A 24,569-nucleotide genomic window follows, 5' to 3' on the forward strand; every position below is an offset into this window, starting at 1 on the left:
TGAAGTTTCATGTAAATGTCCTTATTTGAAATTCAAGACTCTGAAATAAACCATAAACGTCTCAATTTAAGAACAAAGGTGGGATTTACTGCCAGTATTTATGAGACAATCACTTCATCAAACATTGAAGTGAGTATTTCCGACATGAAATGGCAGTATTACACATTTCCTTATCTCATAGGTATCTGAAATATAATCAAGGGGCTGGGAAATCCAGAGGGTCTGCTGACTGTTGAATGCTTCTACATAGAGCACTAAAGGATCATGTTCCATTTCAAAGGGGAGAAAAGGACAAACTGTTCTATTAAGCTGCTTCCAGGTGACATGAATGTGGGTGTAAACTACTGTCACACTTGGACTTTTGTCCCAAGTTCTTTATTGTTAAATTAATTGTGTTCTTTGTTCAACAATGCCTTTATAAATCAAATCCTTTTATTGTATAGATAGAGTGCAATTTCAGTAATCAGATATTAGCACTAGCAACTCCATTAATCTTCAAATGAAATATAATCTTATTACAGCAATGTTGGACATAACAAATACAAGTCACAACATTTTAAAATAAAAAAATAGCATAATAATAACAACAACATAATGACCATAACAGGGTTATTTTCACTAAATTAATTTGACATAATTTTGTTACGTGAAACAAAATATTTGTTAACTGAAATAAAGTAATATATTTAAAAAAATCTACTTTTATTCAGCTACTTGCCAAGGCAACATTTCTTATTTTTAATTTAACGTGAAGTGCTAAAATAAATATGACTAAATACAATTAAATTCATAAAAATGAATGACAAATGTAGACACAAAAAATCATGCACAAAGTTACTAAAGCTTTAATTAAAATGAAAGTGAAAACATAAAATACAAAAATAATACACAATATTTTATGTAACTATATGTATATATCACTCACCCCTGTGCCTTTACAAACATGTAGGACTTTCTTTCTTTATGAAATACAAAAGAAGCTATTTTAAAAATGTCATGGTAGGCAATGGCAATGTTGTTTTTGACCCACTGACTTTCATTGAATGGACAAAAGCTGTGCGTTTAGGAGAACAAAAACAGTTTTACAACAACATAGACAGGAGTAAATGATGATTTTTGAATGCACATCCTCTTTAAGAAAACACAGCATGTGTGAGTGCTGTTGCTGGAGAACTAGTGCATCAAAACTCTCCCTCCACTGTCCCTTCTGACTTGGCTGATTTTGAGCAGACCTTTATGTAAAAAACCTAAGGAATTCATCTTACAGAAGTGCAATCTTACTGGTAAAAATATATAATGTATGCATATATGCATTTGCACAGATGCATTTACTGTAATTACTGTTCAAATACTTTCATTGTCTATCTTCCCTTTCTTTCTTTCAGTTTAGGTAAATCAGAGAAGCTCACACACACAGGTGTCTCTCAGTCAGCTGGTATTTCTGACCTTATGATGAACAATGTTTAGAATGCTAAACAGTCTTTTTTATCTTGGTGCTTTCTTCTGAATTCGGCCCATGTCTTGGATTCTTTTAAAATTGTTTTGTGCACACAAACAGATTACTGCAGAACATTTTTTTTTTCTCCAATTAATTAGGTAACTAGCACTTCCAGATGACATAATCATCCTGAAGATATAGGTCCATCTAAGGTGTGTCTAGGTGAGCTCTGAACATTCCAGTTCTAATGACATTGACTGATGCAGTGATAAAAGCCAAACACTCACATGTGACACTGAAATACTAGAACAAAGTCTGAGCAGGGTTATTACAGTTAACTAAAAATAAAAACCAAAAACATATATATTATCTGCCGTCAGACTATCTGAGACATCGTTGTTATAGCGCATTGCTATGGGTTTATCATACATACAGTATATTACTTTTACTCTCTGCACAACTCTATACATTGGATTGATTTTAATAACTTTAATGTACTTGAAGTGTGCACCAAACATACATTCCTATAGGAGAAAACTTATTTCAGCTAGCAGCCCACGTTACATTTCTCATTTTCATTTAGTTTATCTTGATGTATTTAATTAACTAAAAACTGCAAAACTGGAGGAAAAAAACAAAAACAAAAATGCGTTGTGAGGTCTTCTAAGTCTGGAATGAAAAAAATTCTGAAGAAATCCTTTTATAAGGTACAAACATTGAGGTCATTAGCAATGATTAAATTTGGATAGGGCTTGCGTACATGGAACACTGTGCAATGTTTGCTAAAAATATTGAGATGAGCTGTGCTGTCAGATAACAGATGAGCACATGAGTCAAGATAAAAAAAAACTTTTAGAAATCTAGTTTAAAATACCCACTTATACATTGACTCCTAAAAAAGCTCAAATTGTCTGATATTTTAAGAAAATAATTGATCTTGACACATTTTCTATGTATCTGAACGTTGGATGCATCACATAATTTGAATTGCAGAAAAAAACGTTTTACGTATAAGTACGTTTTGTTTTTGTTTTTCAAAGAAATAGTAATACAAATAATACTTTCATTTCCTGAATTATGTTCTTTGAATGAGGCTTTTTCGTCATTATGATATCAGGAGGATTGCATCACTTGTTTCAATTGCATTTGTATGAATTTAAGAAATTTTAGACCCAGACAAAAAAAAAAAAGCATCAAGGTAGGACCCACATCTTTATCAAAATGTCCCAGCAAAATTAGTTCCAGGCCTTGTGAACTTATAGGATGAGCCTAGACAATGCGCTGAAGTAGTAAACCTCTGCCCTGCTGTGTGTTAATGCCCCCATGTGGATCCTTCTTGTCATCACAGCTAGAGATCATTGCAGGGGTCAACAACCTTCAGGGCATGAAGTGCCATTTTAAATTTTTCTGGTTAACCACTGTGCCAACAATGTATGCTGTATTTATACAATTCCATTAATTTAATTTCAGCCTCTTTATTTCAACTTTATCCTAAAATAAGCTTAAAGTAATTCATTTTAATAAATGTATACATTAAAGTTGCATAGATCAAAATAATAAAACTGTCTTTTACCGTGTGAAGCTGCTCTTAGTACTATTTGGAAATTTGAAATCACTTTAAGTGCTTTGAGAGAGTCTGTAAAAATAAGTCTGATGACTCTTGTCTTGTTATTGCAAGAAGCCCTATACAAGGACACCTGGATAAAGCAGTAATATGATGAACAGTAACCAGGATGAAGCACTCATCTGTAACGCTCCGTTCAGGCCACAGTCACATTCTCTTCCATTGTGACGTGGCTTGGCAGGACACATCATCCAATCGACTGCTGTTGATTTCTGACTGACATTGTCTTGGTCCAATTCTCCGTTCTTCAAAATCCAATACGAGTTGTTCTTGAAGAAATAGGCATCTCCTGAGGGGTTAAGAAATCAATTCTGAATAAAAGGCATTAAAGGGATAGTTCACCCAAAAATGCAAATTCTGTCATTAATTACTCACCCTTGTGTTGTTCCAAACCCGTAAGACCTTCGTTCATCTTCAGAACACAATTTAAGATATTTTTGAGGAAATCTGAGGGCTCTTTTTTTGACCCTCCCATAGACAGCAAGGTAACTACCACATTCAAGGTCCAGAAAAGTACCAAGATGATCGACAAAGTAGTCCGTGTGACATCAGTGGTTCAACTGTAAACTTACGAAGCTACGAGAATACTTTTTTGCGCAAAGAAAACAAAATAACGACTTTATTCCACATTTACGTCTCTACTGCGTCACTTTGGACACGTGTTCACGACAGTACCATGACGCCAGCATGTGGCGGAGCTGACCCAGATCCGGCGTAATGAAGTATTCTCGTAGCTTCGTAAGTTTACAGTTGAATCACTGATGTCACACGGACTACTTTGTCGATCATCTTGGTACTTTTCTGGACCTTGAATGTGGTAGTTACCTTGCTGTCTATGGGAGGGTCAGAGAGCCCTCAGATTTCATCAAAAATATCTTAAATTGTGTTCTGAAGATGAACGAAGGTCTTACAGGTTTGGAACAACACAAGGGTGAGTAATTAAAGACAGAATTTTCATTTTTGGGTGAACTAACCCTTTAAGATTGCATGCAAAGTTGGAGAAATGTTGATTAAAATAGTAAAATAGTGACAAAAATGCATTTCACCCAATATTTGTGTGCAACATACTGCATACCTGCATTGTGTAACTCTGCATTAATGCATTAAATGCTACATGGTTTTGTCACATGACATTATCAGATTGAATATTTACATTTACTTTTCAAATAATGAGTGAAGAAGATCATGTTAAAACTTGTGGTTGATATTAATTCCGCATTATTTGTTATGGAAGATCAAGTAGATTGCATTGCATTGTGTGTTTCTATATTTTACTATACCTTTAATGTACTTTTAAAACCATTTTAAAGTGTCATTAAAGGTCTCCTGAAATGCTTAGAAACATGCAGTGTTACTCTATGTGTTGACGTCATTTTAACTGAAACAGGAAGACAGGGCGGGACATATCAAGCAGCCCCGCCCCTTTTTAAAATAGCCAATAGCGTTCGTTTATATCACAGCTTGGGCTGGAGCCGTTCAGAGCCGTTGAGTTCCGTAAAGCCGCATTGATTTGACCGGGTATGCCAGCCACAATCTCATCCATATTGCTATAAAATATAGCATTTTGTGTAGAATTAAAATAGCTCCAATACATTTTGTGCTCTGCGCTGACTCCGTGCTATCTTGTCTCTGGACCGGAGCAGAGTTGTGTGTGCGTTGTGGTGGTTAGCGTGACACAGCGCCAAACCAGACTTCTTTTTGAAGTTTGAATCGTTCCCTGTCCCCTATATAGTGCACTACGTGCCATTCACTGTACAGAAAATACTAAGTGACCGATTTCAGCCGCAGCGTCAGCGTCTATTTTATAGTGTAGGGGGCGGGGCTTCGGATTCTAGAGAGCATTTGATTGGACAGAAAGTTTGATGAGAAGCTGAAGTACGATGTGACATCAAAACAATCGTTGAGCCGTTTTGGCGGAAGTGACGAACTGCAAGCTTTGAATGCTTATATCTTCTAAATGCGATTTTTGTCACTGTTTTGGAGCACACTGCCTTATAGACAACCTTAAGACTAACATATTGATATTGATATTTAATTTTGATTTCATGGGGACTTTAATGTAAAATACTAAATAAACTATTATGTTTCTAATTGTGTTTTGACCATTTAGTTGAATAATTGAATAACCAATGACAGACAAAGCAGAAACCCAGTAAAAGAGATTCAGCTGAAAGGCAAATTTATTCAATGACTTTAATACAGACATATGAATATAAATATATCAATTGTCCATATTTTAATTGAAGATATGTCATAATAGCAACCCTGTGTTCAAATTGAATGACTCAATTAGCTTATAGGTTTTAATGCATTTTGATGTCTGAAATGTACATCTAACTCATGAAATTATTGAATAATAACTTCATGAATTACATGTGCAATAAGTATTAAATTAAAAAATAAAAACAATCTGTAGACAAACCCGGAAACAAATTTGCATTTTCCAGGTTTTCGTCAAGGGAACCAGGGTGATGCCAACTAATACATCATTACTGCAGTGCTCTATTCTGAACATAGTCTCATCGACTGCTACAGATTGATTACAGTGGTAACAAACAAAGCCAAAGCTTCTAGCTATAGTAAACTAATAATGTAGCAGCCTAGCTGAAAATGCACTTGAGGTAAACAGACTTTCTCTACATTACCGTCTGCCCAGGTGATGATATCATCAGGGTTACTGGGCGCACCCTTCCAGAGGAAGGAGTTTCTGGGATAACCTGCGTCTGGATGGCGCTTCTCAGTCTCAGGGCCTTCAGAGAACCTCCAGAACTCTCCACCACTGAAGATGTAGCTTTTTCCATTATGAGCCCAAATAAAGGCAGCGTCCACCCTCCTCACCTCACTTCCGTCATGAGAGATCAGCCCCCAGTCTGACAGCGGACGTGGGTAGCCAGAAATCGCCATGGTGTCTTTAAATACCCAGTACTGTGAGCCTGTGTGGGGAAAGTTACGCATTCACTTACAGAAATTAGCTTTTTCAAATGGATCGGTCCTTCTTTTGTGCCCAAATGGAGTAAAAAGAAACTAACCTATGAAGAAGATGATCCTGCTATCCGTTTTTCTTTCATAAACTGCATCTATCTTGCTGACATTGTCTTGGTCCAATTCTCCGTTCTTCAAAATCCAATACGAGTTGTTCTTGAAGAAATAGGCATCTCCTGAGAGGTTAAGAAATCAATTCTGAATAAAAGGCATTAAAGGGATAGTTCACCCAAAAATGCAAATTCTGTCATTAATTACTCACCCTTGTGTTGTTCCAAACCCGTAAGACCTTCGCTCATCTTCGGAACACAATTTAAGATATTTTTGATGAAATCTGAGGGCTCTCTGGCCCTCCCATAGACAGCAAGGTAACTACCACATTCAAGGTCCAGAAAAGTACCAAGATGATCGACAAAGTAGTCCGTGTGACATCAGTGGTTCAACTGTAAACTTACGAAGCTACGAGAATATATTTTGCGCAAAGAAAACAAAATAACGACTTTATTCCATATTTACGTCTCTACTGTGTCACTTTGGACACGCGTTCACGACAGTACCATGACGCCAGCATGTGGCGGAGCTGACCCAGATCCGGCGTAATGAAGTATTCTCGTAGCTTCGTAAGTTTACAGTTGAATCACTGATGTCACACGGACTACTTTGTCGATCATCTTGGTACTTTTCTGGACCTTGAATGTGGTAGTTACCTTGCTGTCTATGGGAGGGCCAGAGAGCCCTCAGATTTCATCAAAAATATCTTAAATTGTGTTCCGAAGATGAGCGAAGGTCTTCCAGGTTTGGAACAACACAAGGGTGAGTAATTAAAGACAGAATTTTCATTTTTGGGTGAACTAACCCTTTAAGATTGCATGCAAAGTTGGAGAAATGTTGATTAAAATAGTGAAATTAAAACAAAAATGCATTTCACCCAATATTTGTGTGCAACATACTGCATACCTGCATTGTGTAACTCTGCATTAAATATTTGAATGCTACATGGTTTTGTCACATGACATTATCAGATTGAATATTTACATTTACTTTTCAAATAATGAGTGAAGAAGATCATGTTAAAACTTGTGGTTGATATTAATTCCGCATTATTTGTTATGGAAGATCAAGTAGATTGCATTGCATTGTGTGTTTCTATATTTTACTATACCTTTAATGTACTTTTAAAACCATTTTAAAGTGTCATTAAAGGTCTCCTGAAATGCTTAGAAACATGCAGTGTTACTCTATGTGTTGACGTCATTTTAACTGAAACAGGAAGACAGGGCGGGACATATCAAGCAGCCCCGCCCCTTTTTAAAATAGCCAATAGCGTTCGTTTATATCACAGCTTGGGCTGGAGCCGTTCAGAGCCGTTGAGTTCCGTAAAGCCGCATTGATTTGACCGGGTATGCCAGCCACAATCTCATCCATATTGCTATAAAATATAGCATTTTGTGTAGAATTAAAATAGCTCCAATACATTTTGTGCTCTGCGCTGACTCCGTGCTATCTTGTCTCTGGACCGGAGCAGAGTTGTGTGTGCGTTGCGGTGGTTAGCGTGACACAGCGCCAAACCAGACTTCTTTTTGAAGTTTGAATCATTCCCTGTCCCCTATATAGTGCACTACGTGCCATTCACTGTACAGAAAATACTAAGTGACCGATTTCAGCCGCAGCGTCAGCGTCTATTTTATAGTGTAGGGGGCGGGGCTTCGGATTCTAGAGAGCATTTGATTGGACAGAAAGTTTGATGAGAAGCTGAAGTACGATGTGACATCAAAACAATCGTTGAGCCGTTTTGGCGGAAGTGACGAACTGCAAGCTTTGAATGCTTATATCTTCTAAATGCGATTTTTGTCACTGATTAAAATAGCTCCAATACATTTTGTGCTCTGCGCTGACTCCGTGCTATCTTGTCTCTGGACCGGAGCAGAGTTGTGTGTGCGTTGTGGTGGTTAGCGTGACACAGCGCCAAACCAGACTTCTTTTTGAAGTTTGAATCGTTCCCTGTCCCCTATATAGTGCACTACGTGCCATTCACTGTACAGAAAATACTAAGTGACCGATTTCAGCCGCAGCGTCAGCGTCTATTTTATAGTGTAGGGGGCGGGGCTTCGGATTCTAGAGAGCATTTGATTGGACAGAAAGTTTGATGAGAAGCTGAAGTACGATGTGACGTCAAAACAATCGTTGAGCCGTTTTGGCGGAAGTGACGAACTGCAAGCTTTGAATGCTTATATCTTCTAAATGCGATTTTTGTCACTGTTTTGGAGCACACTGCCTTATAGACAACCTTAAGACTAACATATTGATATTGATATTTAATTTTGATTTCATGGGGACTTTAATGTAAAATACTAAATAAACTATTATGTTTCTAATTGTGTTTTGACCATTTAGTTGAATAATTGAATAACCAATGACAGACAAAGCAGAAACCCAGTAAAAGAGATTCAGCTGAAAGGCAAATTTATTCAATGACTTTAATACAGACATATGAATATAAATATATAAATTGTCCATATTTTAATTGAAGATATGTCATAATAGCAACCCTGTGTTCAAATTGAATGACTCAATTAGCTTATAGGTTTTAATGCATTTTGATGTCTGAAATGTACATCTAACTCATGAAATTATTGAATAATAACTTCATGAATTACATGTGCAATAAGTATTAAATTAAAAAATAAAAACAATCTGTAGACAAACCCGGAAACAAATTTGCATTTTCCAGGTTTTCGTCAAGGGAACCAGGGTGATGCCAACTAATACATCATTACTGCAGTGCTCTATTCTGAACATAGTCTCATCGACTGCTACAGATTGATTACAGTGGTAACAAACAAAGCCAAAGCTTCTAGCTATAGTAAACTAATAATGTAGCAGCCTAGCTGAAAATGCACTTGAGGTAAACAGACTTTCTCTACATTACCGTCTGCCCAGGTGATGATATCATCAGGGTTACTGGGCGCACCCTTCCAGAGGAAGGAGTTTCTGGGATAACCTGCGTCTGGATGGCGCTTCTCAGTCTCAGGGCCTTCAGAGAACCTCCAGAACTCTCCACCACTGAAGATGTAGCTTTTTCCATTATGAGCCCAAATAAAGGCAGCGTCCACCCTCCTCACCTCACTTCCGTCATGAGAGATCAGCCCCCAGTCTGACAGCGGACGTGGGTAGCCAGAAATCGCCATGGTGTCTTTAAATACCCAGTACTGTGAGCCTGTGTGGGGAAAGTTACGCATTCACTTACAGAAATTAGCTTTTTCAAATGGATCGGTCCTTCTTTTGTGCCCAAATGGAGTAAAAAGAAACTAACCTATGAAGAAGATGATCCTGCTATCCGTTTTTCTTTCATAAACTGCATCTATCTTGTTAGTGTCAGGAGGAAGACCGATCCAGAAGTTTTTTATGAGAGCAGGGTGAAAGGACACAAGAGAACCAGATAGCTGGACTCGCCAGAAATATGGACCTAGAGCAAAAGGAATGAAACAAAACGAAATGCTCTTCCACATTTGTGACAAATGGATTTAATGCAAGACACTACAAGCAAATCCAGTGTTTAATGTCAGTTCTGAGATTTTGGGCTATTTTGCTTCCCTAATTTGTCCATAACACACATGCATCTTTACATTTCTGTTCTGGAAATGTTCAAATTAGTGCATATTTAATTAGATAATGCATCATTTGCAGATGTAATCATTACATTTCTGAAAACTTCTAATAATCCTGTGTTTAATCAGCGGGAGAAAGCATGGTGTTATCTATTAGTTGAAATTTTTACTCTGTTCACCTATAGTGTCTTGCATTATAACAGCAGGTTTAAATCTTGAGCTTCAAGTGGCTTTTAAGATGATCAACTAGATCTGTCTGTGCAAAATCTGTGCATTTGTAAGAATAGTCATTGGATACCTTTAAAAAAGAAAACTTCTCCTCTGATGTTTGCCACTGCATCAAAACCTCCTTCACAACGATTCTGGACTGATGGATCAGGTCTAGATAAACAGAGAGGTCACAGAGGTTGGTAACACTTTTAATTTGTTGTTTTTGAGTGCTGGAGAAGTTCCACACTGTGTATCTACGCTACTGTGCAAAAGTTTGGGCTGTTTTTGAAAGCATTCTCTTATGCTCAACAATTCAGCCTTGCTGAATAAATATACAATTTCTTACTGACCCCAAACTTCTGAACGGAAGTGTTTGTGGCTTGGTAAAAATGACTCACTGTGATGGTACTTTGGGCTGAGGTGGACTTGGTGGTTTGGGCAAGTTTTGTGTGGGATGATTTGGGGATGGTGTTGATGATCTTCTCTTACTTCCTGCCAAAACACAAACCAAAACCACAGCGACAAATTTAGATATGGTCAGCTCAGCGTATGACGATAAACTGGAAAAAAAGGTTTACAGACAATGAAATACGATCCATGCCTAATCTAATAAATGGAAAAAAAAGAGTTACAGTTTAATTTTATTTAATTGTACATTCTTGGCACATGTTCTTATTTAAAGGGATAGTTTAATAAGAAAGAAAACTTCAGAAGACTTGAAATCTTCCATGGATCTTCCAGGTTTGAAATGACATGAAAGTGAGCACAATATTCATATCTGGGTGAACTATTTATTTAAGTAGAAATTACAGTTACCAGAGCATAGGGATGTAATGATTCCCTTAACTCACAATGCGATACAATTTTTGTTTTTTTTTACGATTTATTTACATTTTTGTTTGAACAAAATAAGATTTAAGACAAATTCTAAATGAAAAGGTGTCCTTTTATATTGCTTGGACAAAATGTTGCAATATGTCATACGTCAAATAACTAAACTAAACTGAAGTTTTAAAACAAAACCCAAATAAAATAAATAAACAATACAAATAAAATAAATCTCTTCATATAAACAAACTAAGGCTTTGCCTGTGCTTTCCATTTAAAATTAGAGACAACCACTGCATTTTAATCACAATCCAAACAAAAATGCTGCATACATGAGTTGTTGGTTGAAATTAGATTGCATAATTTCGAAATTTGCAGCAAAAACAGAATGGTCTGACTTTAGCTTTGTGAAACTATACTACATAAAACATATCTGCGCGAAACAAAAACAGCAGACGGGCTGCATGAGACGCAAATTCACTCTCTGACAGCAGGTGGCACTCATGGAACAGCAGCGATACAGCGTTTCCTTGGTTACCGCTGTTAACAAAGCAGCGCTGCGCTTATAAACATGTGAGTATAAATGTGAATATAAGTGAATATACAAATTCACTCTTTGCCAGAAGGTGGCGCTTGTGGAACAGCAGAATTATAGCCTAAAGTGAATGTGTGAGTTTACAGAATGCTGTTGTCACTATTGCAAACTCCCATATATACAAATAATTTTTCAAAAAATACAATGTCCCAGCAGCCCGTTAAAGCCTGTGCGTTAATGCACCCCTGCAGGTAACTAAAGCTTATGAACATGCTCCTACCGTAGAGCGACTGAATGGCATCGCGATCATCTTCTGGAAGTGTGTAGGATGCGATATCACCAACAGGACCCTGGTAGTACGGCCTCATGATGGACGGATGAGACGAGGAATGAGAGAGACCCAGGGCATGACCAAATTCATGCACAGCCACCGCGAACAAATCAGTGCCACTGTCATCTAAACAAATTGAGAGAATAAGAAGAGTGGTTCTTCATTTATTTGTAAGAACATTTATAAGTGGGTGATTCATCAATTGAGGCCACTTTTGGCTACTTAAAATCAAGATAAACTTCTTCAGACTTCATTTCATCTATGTAATCATATGGTCTAAAATAAATATGGCATGTACTGTAACAGTAATGAGATTTCTCACTTTTTGAGTTGTTTTTTTGACAAGTTAGCTGGCAGTACATTAATACTGAACTTATACACTTTACACTTACAGCATGATTTGTTGAAGTTGTAAATAGATTATTGGAGTATGTTTTACAAGAAAATACTATTTTATTGTTTCATGTTTAATGCAATGTGTTTCTTTGTAATTAATTGCGAAATACATATACAGCAATACTTACTTGTTATGAAAAAAGTTTAAAAAAAAATGTTTTGGGAGAATTTACTGTTGTAACACTTAAAAGTTAGGATAATGTCATTTTAAAGAGAGCAATATAAAAGTTAAAAAGCTATTATAATATTGGTGTTTAAAAGACTGTTAATATTGAGTAATATTGATTTAACTTTGACTGCACTATTGGATGAGAAAATATGAACTAAATTGAGCTGATAATGATACTAACTTTCCAACACTGACAATTATTAACCTGAACTAGAACAACATTGAACCAAAATGAGCTGAATGATGACACTATTATCTTCCTTCTGTCATTCATCTATTAATCACTAAATATTTAGTAAAGCCTCATACCTATGTAGGTCCAGCTCTCCTCATCATCAAAATGTGTATCTCCAGCAACATCAGCCTCCCCTGGGAAGAAGGCATGAGCAAGTGTCCCTCCCTTCCCATCGAATGGATACCCGTCATCATGGAGCGAGCGAGCAAAAGAGATCTTGATGTCAGCTCTGTCCTGCTCGCTTGAGGATGTAGCATGAAACTTGAGGTTGGTGACGTCACTCCAGGCTTTGAGGGCATAGGTCATTATAGTGTCCACTTCACTGGGTTTAAGGAATGCAGGGAGAGATGGGTAATTCTGGATGCTAGGACAAGAAAGAGTAAAAAAGATCAGTCAGTGGCTGCACATTTAAAAGGGTTATTGGATACGGTTGTGTCAGTGACTATTGTTTATCTAACAATGCAGACCTCCACATGAGGTCAGTCTTTTTCCAGCGAAGCCCAGTGGTTGCGTATCTTCTCTTCCTCCTCCGCTTTTTCAGCTTGTCCTCAGACCCTATAATGTCTGGCAGTGAACACCGTGGTGTGTTCATCAGTTTCAGCGTGTCACTGTCTAGAGAAGCACAGGACAGCAGGTCCCAAATCAATATATAGACTTCAGAGATACAGAGCCCATTGCAGTGCATGAAATAAAAGCCCATATGGGGAGGAGAGACAATGAATAATTCTTTCTCTAGAAATGCATTGACCAAACCATTTACAAGCCACCAACTACAGCATAAGGAAAAAGTCACTCTAATCTCTTCATTACACTTGCATTTATGAGGAATTGAAAACGTAGTGTTTTGAATTGAAAAAAAACAGCAGGAAAATCTACACTGCAGAAAGAAAAAAGAAAAAAAGCACAGAAAAAGACTTGTGAAACAATGCCGTTAGACCATTTCCTGCATGTGTTGCATTTACCGAGTTTGCCTGTGTCTTTGAGGCCAGCGAAACGCTGCATTTCTTTGATGGCTCTCTCAATGCCTTCTTTAGTCTGCAGCTTTCCTGTGCGGGGGTCCGGAGGGGGCAGGTATCCATACCTGCTCAACCAATCCTAAGAGAAATCACATGCTAAAAATTTTAGTTTAACCCCTTAACTGTCATCCCCATTTTTGAAAAGTGCACTATCCAAACTTAAATTATTATAATTAATAAACGCTTTCGAACACAGACCTAAGGTTGGTCTCTTTTTAAAGAAGACAATTAGCAGATTATTACAGAAGTGAAATCATTTAATAAAATGAAAGTATTAAAAAGTTCTAGAAGTTTAAATGCACTGTAAAGAAAATGTATTGTACTATTTTTAGTTTATTTTATATAAAATAAATATTTAAAAAAATTGTTAAAAATACAAAATTGCTATAAAATTAAAGCCATATGTCCACATAAGTTGTGTTCCAAATTTGAAGTTGATATAAAAAAAATTGAATTTCATATGCAATTTTGTTTAGGCGTTATACCAAAAAAACAGCCACCGGGTGCCACCCAAACTCCATTTAATTGTTTTTAATGCATTTTTGTCACAAATCTATCAATTTATCAAATCTATCAAAAAAGGTTTGATTCTAAAAGACCATAATACATTTTGTAATATGACACCCCCGCTAAGGGGGAGGAGTCCGCTAAAAGATTTTGAAATACCATTTCTATGGTAACGCAATGTCCGATTTCAAAATGGTTTTCACAGGATACATTTTGAGATTTTAAACTTTCAAATGGTATATGACTTAAGATGATTACTAAAACATGAAATAGGGAAAAGGGCAACGAAATAAAGACTTTTTGTGACAAAGATCAGAATTCCTGCTATGATGTATATTTGTCATAGATTTGCACCCTTGTCATAAATGAATCTATTACTGTTCCTACATAATATCTAACAAAATAAAATGCCTAATAAAATATCTATTTAGGAGTCTTATACCTTTCCAATGATATATAGTTTGTCATGATTATATTAGGATTTAATTGTACTACAGTGAAGTAAACTTAGGCGTCCCGTATACGGGACGGTGACAGTTAAGGTTAACTTACCAAAGGCAAAAAATATACTTTATTTATATTATATATTTATTTGATTTATACAAATTACAAAAATACATTTAAAAAAAGGATGTGTTAATTAATAACATCATTGCTATACATTTTGTGTTGGTTATGGGTTTAAACAAAAAAAGCATTGTCCAACACAATGTGTTCATTACAATTCAATCATTGCTACGTATGTCACTTCACAAGCCATTATTCCTCTGGCGCATCAACATTTCATTGAATATCGCTTGCTTGGAAGTCAGGTGATTGATTTTATATGATACTAATGACTTTCAAAATGTCTTTTGCCAAGTTTGTTATAATTCGTATGGGTCGAAGTGGAATGTGCATAATTATGAGGAAAGTGGCAATTTGCTAGCAAACTTATCTCTGATTCGTATTTTGGAGAGGCGGTGTGATTCGTTTCAAATTAACACCTACTAATTGTAGGAGAAAACTGGTAATTTTTGAGGTTTTTGCATTATTTTTGTCTTCCGGTGTTCTGGCCACCGTTTCCCAAAAATATCCTGAACACAGAATTGGTGAAAAACTTTTTAACGGTTTAACTCCACAATTCAGTACTACAGTACTACAAGTCGCTGTAATGTGTTTCTACAATAGATTTCTAACATTTATAATGTGTTTAGAAACAATTCTCAGAATTCTCTTTACACGGACTTTAAGGGGTTAATATTATTTATGAAGTGATAAAATCAGAAATCAATCTAAAATCCCCTCTAAACGTTTTACTCTAATATGTCAAGAAAATGAAAAAATAATTTTGAACCTGAAAGACCTCAGTTCTGGAAATATAAGCAAATTAGTTCATATTTAATTAGATAATGCCTCAGTTGCATATTTAGACATTACATTTAGGAAAACTTGTAATACAAAAACTTTTTGCAATTCTTAGTGTAACTTAATCAGTCAACTATAGGAAAGTATACTGATACCTATTAGTCCATTTTTACCATATTCATCTGTGTTGTCTTGCCTAAATAACATCTGCATAATTTCGATATATACAGTATATATATATTTTTTTTATTTAACCTTTATTTAACCATGCAAGTCAATTAAGAACAAGTTCTTATTTTCAATAAGAGAGGAATTAATATCTGAGAAACATACAAACATATATTACAATACATAAAGCACATAGAAAAAAAAAAGAAAGAATGGGATCTCAGTTACAACATTTACAGGTTGAGGTCAGAGCGCTTACTATTAATTTTTTAATGCACATACTGGAATATTTGACTCTAGTTTTCAATAGCTTTTGTAGCACATTCCAATCATTTGGGGCAGCAAATTCAAAAGCGTAACAACCATAAGTAATTTTCTTTCTAGGGATAGTCAAGGAAATAGATGATATAGTTGTATATGTATTAAAACAAGGTTTCCGCAAAAATAAATAAATAAATAATATATATATATATACAGTTTTGGGGGTAACGCATTACAAGTAACGCGAGTTACGTAATCAGATTACTTTTGTCAAGTAACTAGTAAAGTAACACATTACTTTTTTAATTTACAAGAAAATATCTGAGTTACTTTTTCAAAAAAGTAACGCCAGTTACTTTGTTTTCCCATGTATTGACTGACAGCTCTCCTATGTTGGGAGAAATCGGAAATACAGAGGCGTTGTGTGCGCCGTGTGAACATGATGTTACTGTAGTTCTAGACTAAAAGTGAATGTGCATTAATCATCAAAATCATCCAAATGAATTAAAACAGTGAATTGCTGCTGACCTTTGATGATCCAGTTCAACCGTACTAATAAGCAAACATGACTTTAGATGAACTAACAATTGTGCTTCACTGTTTTTTTATTGCTGAAGAGTGTTTCTTCTCCTGCGTTCTACTGAATATGGCATGTACTGTAACAGTAATGAGATTTCTCACTTTTTGAGTTGTTTTTTTGACAAGTTAGCTGGCAGTACATTAATACTGAACTTATACACTTTACACTTACAGCATGATTTGTTGAAGTTGTAAATAGATTATTGGAGTATGTTTTACAAGAAAATACTATTTTATTGTTTCATGTTTAATGCAATGTGTTTCTTTGTAATTAATTGCGAAATACATATACAGCAATACTTACTTGTTATGAAAAAAGTTTAAAAAAAAATGTTTTGGGAGAATTTACTGTTGTAACACTTAAAAGTTAGGATAATGTCATTTTAAAGAGAGCAATATAAAAGTTAAAAAGCTATTATAATATTGGTGTTTAAAAGACTGTTAATATTGAGTAATATTGATTTAACTTTGACTGCACTATTGGATGAGAAAATATGAACTAAATTGAGCTGATAATGATACTAACTTTCCAACACTGACAATTATTAACCTGAACTAGAACAACATTGAACCAAAATGAGCTGAATGATGACACTATTATCTTCCTTCTGTCATTCATCTATTAATCACTAAATATTTAGTAAAGCCTCATACCTATGTAGGTCCAGCTCTCCTCATCATCAAAATGTGTATCTCCAGCAACATCAGCCTCCCCTGGGAAGAAGGCATGAGCAAGTGTCCCTCCCTTCCCGTCAAATGGATACCCGTCGTCATGGAGCGAGCGAGCAAAAGAGATCTTGATGTCAGCTCTGTCCTGCTCGCTTGAGGATGTAGCATGAAACTTGAGGTTGGTGACGTCACTCCAGGCTTTGAGGGCATAGGTCATTATAGTGTCCACTTCACTGGGTTTAAGGAATGCAGGGAGAGATGGGTAATTCTGGATGCTAGGACAAGAAAGAGTAAAAAAGATCAGTCAGTGGCTGCACATTTAAAAGGGTTATTGGATACGGTTGTGTCAGTGACTATTGTTTATCTAACAATGCAGACCTCCACATGAGGTCAGTCTTTTTCCAGCGAAGCCCAGTGGTTGCGTATCTTCTCTTCCTCCTCCGCTTTTTCAGCTTGTCCTCAGACCCTATAATGTCTGGCAGTGAACACCGTGGTGTGTTCATCAGTTTCAGCGTGTCACTGTCTAGAGAAGCACAGGACAGCAGGTCCCAAATCAATATATAGACTTCAGAGATACAGAGCCCATTGCAGTGCATGAAATAAAAGCCCATATGGGGAGGAGAGACAATGAATAATTCTTTCTCTAGAAATGCATTGACCAAACCATTTACAAGCCACCAACTACAGCATAAGGAAAAAGTCACTCTAATCTCTTCATTACACTTGCATTTATGAGGAATTGAAAACGTAGTGTTTTGAATTGAAAAAAAACAGCAGGAAAATCTACACTGCAGAAAGAAAAAAGAAAAAAAGCACAGAAAAAGACTTGTGAAACAATGCCGTTAGACCATTTCCTGCATGTGTTGCATTTACCGAGTTTGCCTGTGTCTTTGAGGCCAGCGAAACGCTGCATTTCTTTGATGGCTCTCTCAATGCCTTCTTTAGTCTGCAGCTTTCCTGTGCGGGGGTCCGGAGGGGGCAGGTATCCATACCTGCTCAACCAATCCTAAGAGAAATCACATGCTAAAAATTTTAGTTTAACCCCTTAACTGTCATCCCCATTTTTGAAAAGTGCACTATCCAAACTTAAATTATTATAATTAATAAACGCTTTCGAACACAGACCTAAGGTTGGTCTCTTTTTAAAGAAGACAATTAGCAGATTATTACAGAAGTGAAATCATTTAATAAAATGAAAGTATTAAAAAGTTCTAGAAGTTTAAATGCACTGTAAAGAAAATGTATTGTACTATTTTTAGTTTATTTTATATAAAATAAATATTTAAAAAAATTGTTAAAAATACAAAATTGCTATAAAATTAAAGCCATATGTCCACATAAGTTGTGTTCCAAATTTGAAGTTGATATAAAAAAAATTGAATTTCATATGCAATTTTGTTTAGGCGTTATACCAAAAAAACAGCCACCGGGTGCCACCCAAACTCCATTTAATTGTTTTTAATGCATTTTTGTCACAAATCTATCAATTTATCAAATCTATCAAAAAAGGTTTGATTCTAAAAGACCATAATACATTTTGTAATATGACACCCCCGCTAAGGGGGAGGAGTCCGCTAAAAGATTTTGAAATACCATTTCTATGGTAACGCAATGTCCGATTTCAAAATGGTTTTCACAGGATACATTTTGAGATTTTAAACTTTCAAATGGTATATGACTTAAGATGATTACTAAAACATGAAATAGGGAAAAGGGCAACGAAATAAAGACTTTTTGTGACAAAGATCAGAATTCCTGCTATGATGTATATTTGTCATAGATTTGCACCCTTGTCATAAATGAATCTATTACTGTTCCTACATAATATCTAACAAAATAAAATGCCTAATAAAATATCTATTTAGGAGTCTTATACCTTTCCAATGATATATAGTTTGTCATGATTATATTAGGATTTAATTGTACTACAGTGAAGTAAACTTAGGCGTCCCGTATACGGGACGGTGACAGTTAAGGTTAACTTACCAAAGGCAAAAAATATACTTTATTTATATTATATATTTATTTGATTTATACAAATTACAAAAATACATTTAAAAAAAGGATGTGTTAATTAATAACATCATTGCTATACATTTTGTGTTGGTTATGGGTTTAAACAAAAAAAGCATTGTCCAACACAATGTGTTCATTACAATTCAATCATTGCTACGTATGTCACTTCACAAGCCATTATTCCTCTGGCGCATCAACATTTCATTGAATATCGCTTGCTTGGAAGTCAGGTGATTGATTTTATATGATACTAATGACTTTCAAAATGTCTTTTGCCAAGTTTGTTATAATTCGTATGGGTCGAAGTGGAATGTGCATAATTATGAGGAAAGTGGCAATTTGCTAGCAAACTTATCTCTGATTCGTATTTTGGAGAGGCGGTGTGATTCGTTTCAAATTAACACCTACTAATTGTAGGAGAAAACTGGTCATTTTTGAGGTTTTTGCATTATTTTTGTCTTCCGGTGTTCTGTTGATTTCAGATTTTGCTACTTCCCATTAAATCAGTAGGTAGTACAATTCGACAACAAAAAATGCTGCCTCTCAAATGATGGTTTATTAATGTCTACACCTACCACAACCCTAAACCTACCCTTACAGTAATGCAAATACAGTAATTGTGTGTTATATTCACGGTTGTGGCTACAAGGGATAAAGCTACCGGAAAACTTTTTTCTACCTATTAGATTGTGTTTTATTAACATCTACACCTACCCCAACCCTAAACCTACCCTTACAATCATGCAAATACAGTAATTGTGTGTTATATTCACGGTTGTGGCTACAAGGGATAAAGCTACCGGAAAACTTTTTTCTACCTATTAGATTGTGTTTTATTAACATCTACACCTACCCCAACCCTAAACCTAGCCTTACAGTAATGCAGATACATTAAATATTGTTGTTCAGCGTGAAAAAAAAAAGGACGCAATATTGATGTGCGCATGCGCAGTGAGCCCTGGTAGGAAAATCTGACGGGTAGGATAAAATGTCAGGACACCTGGCTTAAAATCTACATCGTGCCGCTAATCAGTGGCACCTGCAGTTGTACGGCTGTACACACTGTGCGTACCATTTGACCTGACCTGTCTGTCTGCCCTGCAAATATTTCAGCAGTTATGATGTGTGTCCCGTATTTCTGTCGATTGAACTACCCTTACCAAAAAGTAGTATACTTCAAGTTTATTTTATTAATTATACTTAAGTAAAGTTCAAGTATATTTTTAAGTATACTTTATGTAGCAAGTATACAAATATCAGTGTACTAGTAGTATACTTGTAAGTGTACTATTTCAATACTACTTGGGACTAAATTGGCCCACTTTCTAGTATATAAAAGTATACTTTTAAGTATACTTTAAGTATAACAGTAGTAAACTTTTAGTACACAACTAGTTGACAACAATATTTTAGCTTGTACTGCAACTATACTAAAAGTGAACTTATATAAATACTGAGTTTTCTAATTAAATACTTGTAGTAGCATTTTTAGTACACTTTGAAGTATAGTCTCAGTAAACTACTAGTTTAGTAGTTTTATACTGCAAGTATACTCGTAAGTTTTCTTTAAGTGAACTTTACATCATACTTTAAGTATACTACTATGTCCCTATTTAGGTATTCCTTTGTATATATTTTGTTATATGAATAAATATCTGAACATACAAAACACCAAAAGAAAGAACAGGGCATCTGCTTGTGAACAAAAACATTTTATTCTAGCTTCATGCATTCTTTTTTTGAACACTTGAATGTGGGTAAGTTTCATAAATAATAATACAAAAAGAAATAAACAACATTTTGAACAAAAAGCTGAAAAAAAAGACTATGAATTGGATTCAGAACGATAATCAAAACGTAGATAGAGTCGATCAACACCCCAAAGCTTGACAGTCATTATAACCTCTTCATTGGTAGACATTACATCAACTTTACACAGTTTTGATGCTGTTTTATGTCTGGTGATCGTGTTAGATTACATGCGGAAGCATCTGTTGTTTCGGTTTCTTCTTCACTTGTGTTTTTTGGAAATTCTGTACAGAAGATGTGTACTAGCGTCCCCTACAGTATAACAATGAAAACACGGATTCTAGGAACACAAGTATAGCTCAAATATATTTAGACTTTTTCTAAGTAGGCTATAAGTCAAGTATACTTAAATGCCATTTTAAGTATCTTTCTGAAAAGTACGGAAAGCCCATTTCTGAGAAGTACATACAAAGTTGACTAAAAGAATACTTTCTTATTTTTTTGTTTAAAAGAAGTATATTATAAGAAGTATATAAGAAGTATGGTTCAGACTGTGAGATTTCCTGCAGTAATACGCGTTCATGGATCGCAAAGTGAGTTATTGTTTTTACTAGAGTTTCTGCACTGCATAAATTGTCGTCCATAACAACTGAAAAATTATCTCTTTATCTCTCTGTGCTGCCAGAAATATTCTCAATCTCTTTTTACATGGCCACGAGAAGGTCCCTCTAAACTTCTTCATTCTTTAAACAGTCATTTATATAGATAGATTATGAGAGGTGGTGGGTCAAATAGCACATTTTTTACACAAAGTGTGTGATTATAACACATTAGTGTGTAAAAGATCTAAACACACCTTTTGCCTTAAGAGGTCTAACACACTTGATGACTTTAAAGTAACACAAAATGTGTTGTCCTTATCTAGACACGAGTTAAAGAATTTCCAACACATCAGTTTTAACAATGAAGTAACATTTTATCCTTTTTAAGGTCATTTAATGGGTCTTTTGTTTATTGTACACCTCAGTTAATGGACTAATTACGAGAATTGAATTGTTGACTACAGTTGCATATAATCATAAATATGAGGTTTGAGTCCACAATTGAAGCTCTTATTCATATTGTGTAGGCCTAACACATTTTGGTCCCTACGTGCCCCTCTTCTCTTCATAAAATCCTAGAAATTCCACTTACTAATATTATTTAAATATGGCGCATAGGGATTTTACACACGTAAAATTATGCTCAAATATGCACATCAAGAACAATACAACCCAAACCCACTTAGGACATATGTCACACTGTTTGTTTTTTAGTAATGCAGAGTAAAGATCATCTTACCATACCCCGAGAGTACTGGTCCGGCATCGGAGCCAAATCAACCGGAGAGACAAACACAAGCAAAGCGCAGGTCAGGTAAACCAACCAAAGATATCCTGAGAAAGTCATTTGCCTGGACGGAATAAAATTAAATAAACAGCTGCAGACAATCAAAAGGATCTGCTTTTATTCTGAGGTTAATGTAGATCTCGTTTTCTCATACCGTTATATGCGTTTCTCTTGCTACTTCAGTTTATTTTTCTAAGGACTAGGCAGGGTAGAGACCAATCAACGAGAAGCTCTCTCTCTCTCTCTCTCTCACACACACACACACACACACACACACACACACACACACACACACACACACACATCTCTGTTTGTCTATTCTGAAAAATCTCTATAAGAATATCTCACTCTCACAAATGAGCATTACTTAACTGCATTAATATACATAATTAATATTACCATTAATTATTCAATTATCCCTTGATTCAAAACAAGGTAACCTTTGCAATTCTCACATTTTGCACAACATAAATCAGTCAAAAGTCAACACACACACACACACACACACACACACACACACACACACATCTCTGTTTGTCTATTCTGAAAAATCTCTATAAGAATATCTCACTCTCACAAATGAGCATTACTTAACTGCATTAATATACATAATTAATATTACCATTAATTATTCAATTATCCCTTGATTCAAAACAAGGTAACCTTTGCAATTCTCACATTTTGCACAACATAAATCAGTCAAAAGTCACCAGAACTCACAAAGCACAATTGAGGTTAAAGGTGCAGTCCCACCCATAACTGAAAGCAACTGGATGTTTCAAACCTTACCAAACCGTTAAAACACTCATATTTCTTAAGAGATTTCACCCACTGTAAAACAAACACTACAATAATTACAAACCAAAAATTGAATGTGTATTTTTTCTTTCATCAGCAATATTTCATAATTCCACTTTTATAAACAGATCGCTTACAAAATCAATACCGAAAATATATGAATCACTATGTGCTCTATTAGAATCCTGTCATCAATGAGATGAAACAGCGGCAGGAAGAAAAGATCACAGGGGACCAGGAAATTTACACGTGTGTGTGTGTGTGTGTGTGTGTGTACCTACTTAACCATATTTTGGGGACAAATTTGCACCCAAAAGCGAACTAAACCTGACAAAATCTCCAAAAACCTCCCTTTGGGGATGTCCTCATTTGTAAAACTGGTATAAAAATAAAGTTAACAAAAACATTTTTAAATTGTAAAAATGCAGAAAGTTTCCTGTAAGGGGTAGGCGGAAGTGTAGGGTTGGTGTAGGGCGATAGAAAATACAGTTTTCTTGTCATGGGACAAATTTCAACATACTGCTCAAGGTATATCAGACACATAAACATGCGGTAAATGATGCAAAACAGGACTTTGATTAGCAACACCAAGACTGCTGTTGTTTATAATATGTGCTGATATCAAGGTGTGGTCACATTTACCGTTGCTTGGCAAAGGCTGGTGAGTGTAATCGTGTCATTCCAATTGGAATCCGCATGTTCATGAGTTTTGCGTGAGGGTGAAAAAGTTCCCCACACAGATTTTGCTCATGTTCAAGCTGGTCACTCAGATTCACCTCACGGACCAAGAGAAACTGCTTGGTTTGAAACTGACTTCTGTGTGAGCTGTTCACAGTTGACAAATTTGGACTTTTTTGCACGTGAAATTTAACTGGAATATGACCCCACATTGATATTGTTTTTATACAACAGTTCAACAAACAGTGTATTAATATTGACTAATTTTGCACACAATATTGCCAAGAGATTTTCCAAATGAAGCCCATCCATGCAAAAGCAATGATTTAGTTGAGTGAATGATACTCTGACTTACTCAAGGTAATCACTTGTCAATGAAAGCTTGTTTCATACACGGGATAAAAAAAAATCGTTCTGAACGCAATTCTGTGTTTACAGCTCATATTCAGAGTTTATATTTTGCAATTCTGACTTTTTCTTTGGTCTGAATTCTATTTACATCTCACTATTCTGACCTTTCTTCTCAGATTTTTACTACCACAGAATAAAAAATTTAAAAGGTAACTGTGACATTTTATATATTAGTTTATATCTTGCAATTCTGAGTTTATATCTTGCAGTTCAGAACTGCCAGAAAAAAAATCTGAATAGTGAGATATAAGCTCAGAATTTCCACACACAAAAAAAAAGTTAACAGACAACATAAAACACGCATGATCATATCTGTGAGCTCCAGAATGTCCATTTACTGTTGACTGAAATTGCCAGCAAACCATCAGTGCTACTTCTCTCCCATATTTCCCCAACCCCCCAAATGCCAGAGTGCATCTGAAAGCACTATTAGTGGTACATGACACTGTATCGCTAATGCCTTGAGAGAAAGAAAGAAAGAAAGAGGAAGAGAGACACACACTGTGACGTTAATGGCTAGATACTCTGGGTTAATTCCTGCTTCACTAAAACTATTTAAAGCTTGTGACTCATCAAGGCTTTGTTGTAGACTCACATATGAACATAGTAAAACAGGATATACGTA

The 24,569-nt window shown here is 35.6% G+C and overlaps 1 protein-coding gene across 1 annotated transcript; it reads right to left on the reverse strand.

The window, feature by feature from the left end:
• Positions 1 to 3,121: 3,121 nt before the first annotated feature.
• On the reverse strand, positions 3,122 to 22,117 carry mmp25b (matrix metallopeptidase 25b). Its single transcript, XM_016240723.1, has 10 exons — positions 22,010 to 22,117; positions 17,777 to 17,909; positions 17,282 to 17,426; positions 16,889 to 17,178; positions 11,506 to 11,682; positions 10,261 to 10,354; positions 9,951 to 10,033; positions 9,358 to 9,510; positions 8,974 to 9,261; positions 3,122 to 3,351 (listed from the first exon to the last, which is right to left on the reverse strand). Exons 1-10 carry the CDS (start codon positions 22,115 to 22,117, stop codon positions 3,122 to 3,124), a joined length of 1,701 nt encoding a protein of 566 aa, XP_016096209.1.
• Between the last annotated feature and the right edge of the window lie 2,452 nt (positions 22,118 to 24,569).

The sequence above is a fragment of the Sinocyclocheilus grahami genome, unplaced genomic scaffold, assembly GCF_001515645.1.
Source record: "Sinocyclocheilus grahami isolate Dianchi unplaced genomic scaffold, SAMN03320097.WGS_v1.1 scaffold599.1, whole genome shotgun sequence".
Lineage (NCBI taxonomy): Eukaryota > Metazoa > Chordata > Actinopteri > Cypriniformes > Cyprinidae > Sinocyclocheilus > Sinocyclocheilus grahami.

Coding starts and splice junctions, on each gene's coding strand:
- mmp25b (XM_016240723.1), bottom strand. CDS start 22,117: ATGACTTTCTCAGGATATCTTTGGTTGGTTTACCTGACCTGCGCTTTG. Junction 10,034..10,260: donor CAGCCCAAAGTACCATCACA/GTGAGTCATTTT, acceptor CTGTTTATCTAG/ACCTGATCCATCAGTCCAGA. Junction 9,511..9,950: donor AGAAGTTTTCTTTTTTAAAG/GTATCCAATGAC, acceptor CTTTTGCTCTAG/GTCCATATTTCTGGCGAGTC.